The 10,862-nt window shown below is 44.1% G+C and overlaps 1 protein-coding gene across 2 annotated transcripts; it reads right to left on the minus strand.

The window, feature by feature from the left end:
* Positions 1-301: 301 nt before the first annotated feature.
* Positions 302-10,528, minus strand: Serpinb12 (serpin family B member 12). 2 transcript variants are annotated; one of them, XM_027949078.2, is made up of 7 exons: positions 10,361-10,528; positions 9,480-9,548; positions 8,529-8,669; positions 7,170-7,287; positions 3,247-3,389; positions 2,132-2,299; positions 302-1,194 (listed from the first exon to the last, which is right to left on the minus strand). In XM_027949078.2, exons 1-7 carry the CDS (start codon positions 10,526-10,528, stop codon positions 790-792), a joined length of 1,212 nt encoding a protein of 403 aa, XP_027804879.2. In that variant the 3' UTR covers positions 302-789. The 2 variants fall into 2 exon arrangements, with proteins under 2 accessions (XP_027804879.2, XP_027804878.2); XM_027949077.2 differs by having other exon boundaries at positions 9,417-9,548.
* Between the last annotated feature and the right edge of the window lie 334 nt (positions 10,529-10,862).

Genomic DNA, 10,862 nt, shown 5'->3' on the forward strand with positions numbered 1-10,862 from the left:
TGGGAATTCTCTAAGGAAGGGCACGAAGAAGAGACAGGGGAAGTGCTTCATGATACTCTAGCAGTTTTGATAAGAAAAACTTAGACCAAACTTTCAAAATCCTCTTATCACTTTCCTGGGTCAGTGTCAAATTCACAATACAAATAGTCTCCAGCTGTATGCAGAGTGAGTGCTGGCTGGGGATCCACACATCCTTGAGCTACAGTTTAAATACACCCCCAGATGCTATTTTATCCCAAGTGAAAAGACCTTCCAGGACATCTTCCATGCAGTGGAAGAAATAAGAGGAGGAGGCAGGGCCTCTTGCCCAGCAAGGGCAGGACCATAACTGCCCTAGAACAGACTGAGTTTCTCAAACACATTCCAAATGTTTACTCTTGCTACCCCCATGTTGAAGTGGCTTCTGAGTTTTCCATCTCTGAAAGGTACTCTGTCAATGAGCTTTCAGAATTCCTTCATAAGGAGGTAGGTATCTTACATAAAATCAATACCATTCAAAACTGCATTGACCAGGTCACAGAGGGTGAATTTATATGCTTGAAAGTTGCAGGTAGAAGGGGAGAGGGAGGCAGCAAGGGCCCTTCATTACGAATAAACAGATGAAAATCAGCTTCAGGGTGAAAAAGATCAGGACAAACTCCGGCTGATGGCTGGGGGAGGCAGCTCAGGGCTGGAACAGGAAGCAGTCAGCTCTGGATAGCAGCAAATGCACAGGTGCCCTCATTACACAGGGGAAGGAAGACCACTGCCACTTTCCTCCCACACCCCAGTGCTGGACAGTGGGTCCCTTCAAGGACTGCAGACCCTGCCACAAAAAAGAATGGTCTGGGTTTTGTTGTGTCTGATGAAAAAGAGAAAAGGCCTGTTGGCATTGAACTCCACCCAGGACGGCAGTGACTTTTCCATGCCAACCACCCCACTGGCTGCAACAGCCTGGGTGCCATTTTCATCCACCTCCACGAAGGTCTTGTGCACAATCTTGGACAAGTACAGATTGGTGCTGGGAGAGATTCCCGAGAGGTCAGCCTTCGTCTCATCAAAGATATCCGTAATACCCATGTCTTGCAGAATGGAGTTGAGGTCATAGCTGTCTTCCAGGGTGAACTGGGGGAAGGAGATGGCTACCTTTGCTTCTGACATGTTTTCTGAGCTAGTCCAGGCCCTGAGTTTTTCATAACTTATTTTCCTTTCAAGCTACAAGAGTAAGAAAATAATGTTAAGGATCAGCCTGTAAACCTGCAAAGAAAACCCCAATTACTTCAAAGTGCCTAAGACCATTTGACAGTCAGTTACATACAAACTTCAAGGTCTTTCTATAACCCTCAAATGGTCTGATTTCATTTAAAACTCCTCCAAGGAAACCTCTTTCCTCTCTAAAAGTTACAGGACAATTTGGGTTCCACTGTGCTCTGGTGCTTGACAGACTCATGTTCAAAGACCAGCAAAGCTCAGCTGGGTGAGCCTGAGCAAGCCCTAACATTTCAAAGTTAAATTTCTTCTTCTATAAAACAGAGATAAGACATTTATGCTCTCTCAAGGATTGAGCAAAAAAACATGTGTGAAGTATTTAACAAAGTGCTGGCACATAGTAAATTCTGAATAATCGTTGTTACTGTTATTGTGATTACTATAGTCGTATTTCTCTCTCACCTTTTCCCTCATCTATCTTTTTACCCCAGGAGAGCCTCCCCAGCCTGCATTAATTCCTTCCTTAAAGTATTTTTGCCAAAGTGTTTGCATCCAAAAACACAATGCAGTTAGAGAGTCTTTAGTTGAACTACAGCAAAGTAGTCTAAGGAAGAGACCAGAAGTCAGCATACTCAGGGAAAAACGGAAAGCTATTTCATTTGTAACAATTCTCAAGTGACTCAGCACTCAGATTCCTTGGTCAGGAAAAATGATTGCAGAAGGCTATGAATTAAGAGATGACACTTCTATTTCAATAGTTTCGGTATGCATTCTTTTGGCTTAAACAAATAAGAAAAGTTATCTAATCTAATTCAAATTGTTGTAAGTCTTCAATATCTCTGGTAGCTAAGATACCATTCTTTCTCAAGTTGGTGGATAATAACAGTATTGTTCTCCAAGGATCTGCAGGTGAACTCAGTACAGACATGAAATGAAGACTCACCTCTTTCAGGCCCTTCATGTTGTCTACGGAGCGAGGTGGCAGCAGGACGAACATGCTGACCTTCCCCGTGGTGTACTTCATCTCCAGGATCTGTGCCTGCAGCTCCTCTATGAAGCCGATTCTAAACGTGCCCTTTTGCTTCATCATCTTTACAGTCTTCTCTTCATTCTGTGGGTGACAAGGCAGGAAGTCACAGTTGGCCATGTGAGCTCACAAACCCCATGGTCCCAACTTCCCTGAGAACAGGGCTTCTTCAAGATGAGAAGAGTCTGTGCCAGAAGTCCCAAACCATGGCAGCAACCCCTCCTAGGAGAGCCTCTGTCCATTGAGCAGTCAGTCTTTCCTCTGCCAACAAGATCTTCCTGTGTTTTTAGTCAGTTCTCAAGACTTTTGTTGGTAGGCTTCCTATCCAGACACCTCCCACAGCCTCGTCAGCCAAAGCAAGCCCAGCAAGCTCCCCTTCTCCTAGGCCTGCTCCAACCCAGTCCCTTGGTCTCGTGCCACCATCCCCTCTGGCCTGGTCGACCCCTCCACAGCACCCAGAGGACCCATGGCTAAATGGTAATCACCCACATATTAAATAACAGCCCCAGGTCCATAGTTGCCTTCAGAAGAAAGGGCACTACCCAGAGCACCCGAGCCTCCCAATAACCTTGAGGTGGGGAAGTCAGCAATCTAGGACACAGAGGGGAAAAAACTGTCCCCAATAACAAAGCAAAACAGCTTACCGGTGGCCGGCTGCCTAGTCTCATCCCAGTGGCTTAGAACATGGGTTTGGGGGTAAACACAGAAGTAACTCCTAATGCATGGCTGAGTAACTTGGCCTTTGCATTTTTCCTTCAACTCCTACATTGTAATAATAGCATCCACTTCATAATGTCATTTTGGAGGACAGAAAAAATGATGAACAGAAAGCAGACAGTGCAGCACCTGGCACAGAATGCCCAAGGAACTTCAGGTGCTGACTTTGGCTCAGCCCTAAGTGCTAGGATCGTAAATGTGAGCTGCAACTCCGAGACCTGCAAACCATTGTTAGGGGACCACATACTGCAAACCATTGTCAGGGGAAATCACGAATGGAATATCTAAAAATCTACAGGCTGTCGTACAAGTACCTCATTCAGAAAGAAAGGTTCATCAACTGTGTTGTCACAGTCAAAACGTTGTTCCCATTTGGCCTTGAAGTACACGGCGTTCACCAACACCAGCACAGTCTTGTCATTGATGGTGTCCTTGCTGAAGAGTTCCTTGATTTTACCTAATAGAGATGCACCGGAGAATATCCTGAGTGTGAATTATGTCATAAATCTTCATCAAGTCAAGGATTTTTTCATGCATCTTAACATCCCCAGAGTTAGAGTGTCTCGTTTAAGAGCTGACAAGAAAACAAAGTGAGGGTGCTGCAGGTGGAGAAGCAGTACAGGTAAAGGGGGGTGAGGAGGAGAGGAACCCCCACTTTGCCCTGAAGGAGGATCCAATCAGACACTGGAACTAAGGGACTCTCCTCCAACTCTCCAGTCTACTTTTAATTGGGATTGTCATCAGGTAGCTAGTACCATGGTTCATCTTTCAAGTTAGAGATCCGACCACCTGACTATTTTGGAGTCTCCTTGAGAAAATAGCTATGGTATTAACTGCCTCTTTCTCGTCGTGGCGCAGTATATACGGTCACACACAAACAAATACACACAAAAACGAACTAAGCCTTGATATAAAGCCTCTTTTGTGGGGACTTTCACAAGCCTTCTTTCAGGTCACTCCACATAAGCCATGAGAGGCAGGTACCATTGTCTCTTCTTTATGGAACACAGACTGCGGCAATGAGAGGTGATGCCCAACAGCCAAGAAGCAGCAAGGCCACCTAGGCTCAGCCCTGACGTCTTCCCTCTATTGACCCACAGTACACAGCACTGGGGATGACGAGGAAAGCCCCACATTATCAGGAGCAGCCCCCCCTGGGGTGCACCCTTCCACCCCGGTGTACCAAATGACCACTTACTAGAACACAGGCTGAGGTTTGAGAAGGGAAGACCCTTCTACCTCAGGAAGCTTGGGACTTAAATCCCTGAGAAATACCAGAGGTAAGCTGGGCCTGGGGCTGCGTGAGGAAGACTAGAGACAGGAAGCAGAAGCCTACTGATGGGAGACAGGGGCACAGGGCATTGCATCAGGTAACAAAGACAACTGAAATAAGTCCACTGCTGTTCCCAGGCTGCGGTCACTAAGAATGTGGGCAGATGCCCAGGGTTACCATCTTACTGTGAAGGCAGAAGTAGCCCTCTACCTTTATCTCAGGTATATGAACATTTTCCTCAACCCCACATGGGCAAGCAAAAAAATGCCTTGGTCTGTGTTCAGCAGTTTGCCTCGGCCCTGTATGCTAAAACCCTTTTGGCCTGAGGGGTTGAGTTCCTTGGGCTTTGCAACCCGGGGTGCACTGGAAGAAGGGAGCACTGTCTAGGCCGCACCTAGAGCAACATGGGGCTGGTCTCCAGCCTCCTTTCCCAGGGACTGCCAATAAGACCTCAGACTGCTTCCCTGTGGGAGGTTTGAGTCTCTGACCTGGGGCTAGTGGGGGATAAATCTAGGAGGAAATGGAATGGAGAGACAAGCCCATTGTAAGTAACCAAGAAATAGGAAAAAAGACCTGGAGAAGTTGAGTCCTCTCAATGCTGCTGAGTCCAGAAGCAAGTTCACAATGAAGTGAACTTTACCTTTTATAAATGTACTTTTTAATTGGTGATTAATAATTGTACATATTTATCATGTACCATATAACATTTTAAAATATGTAGACATTACAGAATGGCTAAATCAATCCAGCGAACATATATACACATTATGAACAAAACTAATCTTTAAATAGTAATGACTACAATAAATAAGACCTCAAACCTAAGAACATAAACTGTTGGTGAATATTTTATCATTTTGAGGGGGTACTAGGTATTGAATTCAAGGGTACTTTACACTAAGGTACATCTTCAGTTCTTTTTAATTTTTATTTTGAGACAGGGTCTTGCTGGGTTGCTAAGGCTGACCTTGAACTTGCATACTTCCTGCCTCAGCCTCCCAAATGACTGGGATTACAGATATAATTACATGTACAGATTGCATTCCACGATGCCCTTAAAAACAATTTTTAAAAAACAAGATCATGGATAGGGCATATTTCCCTATAGTAAAATCCTTAATTTTTTGAAAATTTTCATTAAAATAATGGACACATATTATAGGACACATGAATAGGGTGGCAGTTAGGCAATTTCTTCATTTGGGTATATTAAAATGTTCAGATCAGAGCATTATGAGTCACTCTCTAGCTCTTACCAAACAATCCTTCACCTACCTAAGTGGTTGATAAAAATCCTTCTGCTCCACCTCATAGTACTTCTCCAATCCATCCTCCTCTTGCCACCTCCTCTGCCACCAACTGGTCCCAGCCACCAGCTCCTCTTCTTCTGTCTTGGTGCCCTGACCAACTACATTCACATCTCCTTCTGTCCACTTCTGATCTGTTCTCCATTCCACAATCAGAGTCGTCTTTTAAAAACACACCCCTGCCTTAAACCCTTTCTAGCTCACTTTTACTCTTAGTTCATCATGTAAAACAAAACAAAACAAAATACTGAAAATTTCTATGCTTGGGTGGATCCTTATTAAGTCAATGCAAACTTATGTATTAATTATAAGTAAATATTAGATACTGTAAACATTTCTGTAACTTTGAAATACTCAGTAGCTCAAAGAATATTTTTAAATGTGCCATATTATTTTTGTTATGTGATGTTGTAAGCCCAAGAAATGGAGCTCTCAGTAATGCTAATATAACAGATAAACTTCTATCTCAATGGATACCTTACGGGGAAGATTATGGGTAAATGAACATTCAGTGCTGAGGACACTGGTATGATTCCAAAAGTGCTAGAGACCCATATATACCAGCAGAGGGAAACTCCATAATAAAGCAGTAGAAGCATCAAAAAAATATATATAATGACAGCCTATAGAACTGATTTAGAATATGAGACTATGGTTCTACTTACTAAAGAAATATCATTTTTAGAGAATCATGGATTTTAAGGAAGCAAGAGACCTTCCAGTTTTTACCCTACAGCCACGGCCACTGAGAACCAGCATGGTGGTCAACACCATGACCGTGACTAATTTAGCTGCTTTCAGACATAGTTTCATTTTGTTTTGTTTCTAATGCAATTATCTCTAGAATGAAGAACATCTTACTCAAGAAAAGTATAAGTATTCCACAAAGAATGATATTATTTCAAAGAAGCACTATTTATGTGCTTCTTGGAATAGCCACATATCTGAGTGACTTTAGGAAAATTTGTAAGGAGGACAGTTAAAAGAGCAGGACATAGTAGATAAGTGTCCTTGGTGGCAGGCTCCATGATGGATACTCCATACACGTGGCGGCCAGGAAAGTGTGGTTGATACATGGGTTTGTGAGTGAGGACACTGGGGCATATTTTAAACATGACTGGGAGGAATGGCCAGTTTAGACGCTCTGCATTCCTACAGACTCTCTTCCACTTAAAGACCTCCATTTGGCTGGGAGCTGGGCAGGAAGAGTTCTATAACAGAAGAGCCTCCCATTTACACGGGCCTCAAAGTGTCAACACTTGCCACTGTCTCTACATTCTCCTTCACTCAGGAAACATTTTTACACATAGAGAAAAGGTGATAAGTATAAGGGTTTTATTATTTCCATGTCCCTCTGAATAACTTCATAATCTTAACTTTTTACTAATTCATGGAAAGAGTTGACCTCCTGCCAGCCCTAGGCTTGGTTGACAGGCATTTCATCTTTATTTGTGTTCAAGCAAAAGAGCAATAATAAGTAACCAAAATATCTAAGCATTTGAAACATTTGATGCTCATTCCAAACAAGTTTTGAACACAGTCTACAATAGTGAGCATCTGTCCCCAAAAGGTCAACAATCTGAAAAGCTGGGCTTGCCGATGAGTCTTCTCTGAAACGGAAAGGAATAGCAGCTATGTTGCATTTGGTCCTCCTTACCTTGGCATTGAGATTCAACCCAGAAGTTGATCTTTTGTCTGGACTGTTCAGTGTCTTTCCGGAAATCAACACTTTCAATCGTCGTGTGGTAAAACTGAATCACACCATCTAAGTACTCCTGTGCAATTGGAATAGAGGGGAAAGAGCACAATAAAAACATGTGGAGATGCCAGGAGTTTAAAGCGAAGCAGTCACGGGAAGTCTAAGGGGAAAGATGTCCTCCTCGTCACCTAACACTGGGGGAGCAGGCCTGTCGGGCTCTCTCTACCCCAGTCTTGGCTAGCCACCATGGCAGAACAGGACACAACGCTCAAGAAGCTGTCTGAAGTTACAATGGCAGACGGCTTTCCTGCCAGACAGTGTTTTATCTGAACAATCCACATGTGGAGACATCACAAAGTAAATATAGAGTAACTTAAGAGGCTTAGCTGTAAAATGCTTCTGTTTTTAAGAATTAAAGTCCTCCTTAATGCCTACAGAGTTTTCATTTGGGGTAATAAAAAAGTTCCCCAAGTCTATAGGGTAATGGCTACACAACACTGTGAATGGAACTAAGGCCACTGAATGATGCACTTAAAAATGGTTAAAATGGCAAATTTTGTGCTATGTGTATTTTTACTGTGATTTTTAAATGGACAATGTAATATACCAAAACTGTTGATTTGTATACTTTTAATAGATGAATTGTATCATATCTGAATTTATATCCCCAAAATTTATTTTTTAAGGAATAATCGGTCATTCCCACTGTAAAAGAACGCACTTATTTTGGTCAAAAGTAGGCTCTCTCCTTCCCCCTATAGTCCAACTCTAAACAGCTGCGACACATATGTGCCACTGGTCACACGCCTCATGTCTGTGCTTAGTATGTGGCTCCTCCTGGAGACTGGAGGGCGACCAGAGCCCGAGCTGAGATACATTCTGCCAGGTAGAAGCTGCTGAGTCACAGAGACCAGATCTACGGCTCTGGCTCCCAGAACGCCACTTCCACTGGGACTGCCTGATCATGGCACCAAAGGGGACTTTAGAGAAGTGCCTTGAAGGCAGCCCAAATCTACCAGGGCTTTGGATTGGGAAAGAAGGTCACTAGAATGTCATTACCAAGCCCACGCACACTCCCAAGGCGGCTGTGCACATGACCCTTTCGCCACCCACTCTGCACACTTACAACAGACCTTGTAAACTTGAGTTGAGAGGTGGGTGTGGGACAGGAGGTGGTGGACCTGGACACTCACCAGTCCACAGCACATCCTCCCACGAAAGAACTCTGTGTGCCCGGTGGCAGGTGAACTATCCAGCTTCTTGCTTTTTAAGTAGCACACTCTGTGATGGCTTTCGTCCCCGTCACGCTCTACTCACCGGGCAGATTGGGTATTCCTGCTCTCCATAGAGCCTGTTGGCCATACTCATGGTGTAGTGAACTTTGACCCTGCCTAACTTGGAGAGAAGATTTCCGAAGTAGCAGCTGAGCAGCTCGTTCTTATCACTGGAGGACTTGGCCTAACAAAAGAAGAGACAAATCACGACCTCAAACAGGACTATCAGGAGAGCTGAACACCCCTGAAGGACGGGTATTTTCACAGAGACCAGTCAGAGTTGCTGGGTGTTCTCTGAGGTGAAGAAGAGAGAAAGGAGGTGAGAGGGGTCCCTGGGAAACCATGGCTCCCACAGTGGAGTCAAGACCACTCAGGAAAAGTGTGTCTAGGACCCAGCAATGCACAGGGGCACCCTGGCTTCCTCAGTATTCAAAAGGACACAAAAAAATCCAATTGTCTTCCACCTCCTAAATTTCGAGGTAGGGAGAGCCTGGAGAATGTCCTTCCTACCCCTGGGCTGAACTGACCACGGCAGCGTTGTGTGTCAGGGCATCTCTCAGCACCAAACAGAGCTGCAGAGGTGGAGGGAGGTAGATTCCACTGCACCTTGACCCCTGGCTCCCCTTCACCTTCAACCACACTCCATCCTGGGAGCCTGTGGTCTGCGGAGGCAGGCGAGTAATGGGAATGTGGGCTAAGTGATTTTTTTTTTAATCCTGAGCAGAAGATACCAGGTCTTACTCATTAAGAAGCTAACTCAGGGCCAAGGATGTATAAAAAGCATAATTACAAAGGAATCATAGGTCACATGAGGTTATTGCTGTTCATGGCAGCCAGGACCAAATGTCTGGGGATGAGTAACCCTCTCCAGTTGCAGTCGAGAACCAGCAGTCTGCAAAGAAGAGGGAAGGAGTTCAGGGCGACAGCTCACCTGCACATCCAGAGGCTCCGTGGTTTCTTTCTGCCCTTCCAGAGAACTGTCAACCTCTACGGCTTTTTTGCTTTTCAAACAGGGGTCAGGTTCTTTGCTTTCACTCTGGGAAAGTTCATTGAAGTGTAGTACCTGCGTGATGAGGGGGGAGGGTCTTTCAGACAATATGAACAGGAGGAAGCACCAAGAGAGAGCTTCAGTCACATTTTTATAATGTGACAAGTAACAATGATTATGCAGTCGAACGAAATAATCAACCATCATTCACAGAAATAAAGGCTTCTTTCCTTAGATCTGGAGTTGAATGCAGAGGAAGTAACTGAATGTTCCCTCTGTCCAGGATAGCATTTAGGGACTTAAAAGGCTCTCTGGGCTGCTGTGTTGAGAAGAGATGGCCCATGGGAACAGCTTCAGGAGACTGTCCATAGTGCCATGTTAGAAGAGACGGTGAGGTTCAGGCCTCAGGGAGATGGCAAGAAGCATCTGGATTCTGGTTATATTTGGAAAGAAAAGTGATCAGAATCTTCCGACCCACATGGTGTGAAGTGAGAGAGAAAAAGAAGGGTTAAGGAGGACACTGGGAACTTAGCTGCTGGACAAATACCTGGGCTTAATAAATATTTAGTTAATGGAATAAGCAAGAGACAAAGCACACATATTAAAAATCACCAGCTAATACTGTTACCAATAATTATAGAGAGACAGACTTGTAGACAGACACAGAGACAAAGAAGATGAGTGGGAAAAGCTGTCTGCTGGGGGGAGGCTGGGGAGGCTCCATAAGGAGATGGAGTTAGAACCTTGAAGACGGGTAGAATTGAAGAGAAGGTGAGGACTCAAGCAAGCCCACCGTGCAGTGGATCAGCTCAGCAGAGGATCAGCATCTGACTTTGAATGTGCACCCGGAGTCCAGGACCCCATGCAGCACCTTCATGGATACACACCTCATCAATCTGACGAGCACTGTCATTTCTAGCCCCCAGGCGGACCATGCCCAGGGCAGCTGAGAGGCTCAGAGGAGAGTAAAATATATTTTTTTGACTCTCATCTTTGGTTATCTCTCGGAAAAGATCCAAGGAAAATTTGGTATTTGCTTCAATCAGAGACTCCATTGTAAAACTGACAACTGCCTAAAACAAAAAAAAGAGAGAGAGAGACAGAGAGAGAGAAAAAATGGTGATTGGAGAACATAGGCAAATAGACAAACAAATCATTCTTATTTTTAATACTCAAGATAAAATCATAGACAATTATTCAATGTGTGATTAATAATAAATAATTAATAAACTGGAAAACTAAGGTCACCCAACATTATATATCCAAACAATGGTGTCAGTATTGTATCCATAGAGAAAGAAATCTATTTTTGTTCAGTGGTATGAATTAGTTTCCCAGAGCTGCCTTACAAATTACCACAAACTGAGTGCCTTAAACAGCAGGAGTTTA

The sequence above is a fragment of the Marmota flaviventris genome, chromosome 16, assembly GCF_047511675.1.
Source record: "Marmota flaviventris isolate mMarFla1 chromosome 16, mMarFla1.hap1, whole genome shotgun sequence".
Classification (NCBI taxonomy): domain Eukaryota; kingdom Metazoa; phylum Chordata; class Mammalia; order Rodentia; family Sciuridae; genus Marmota; species Marmota flaviventris.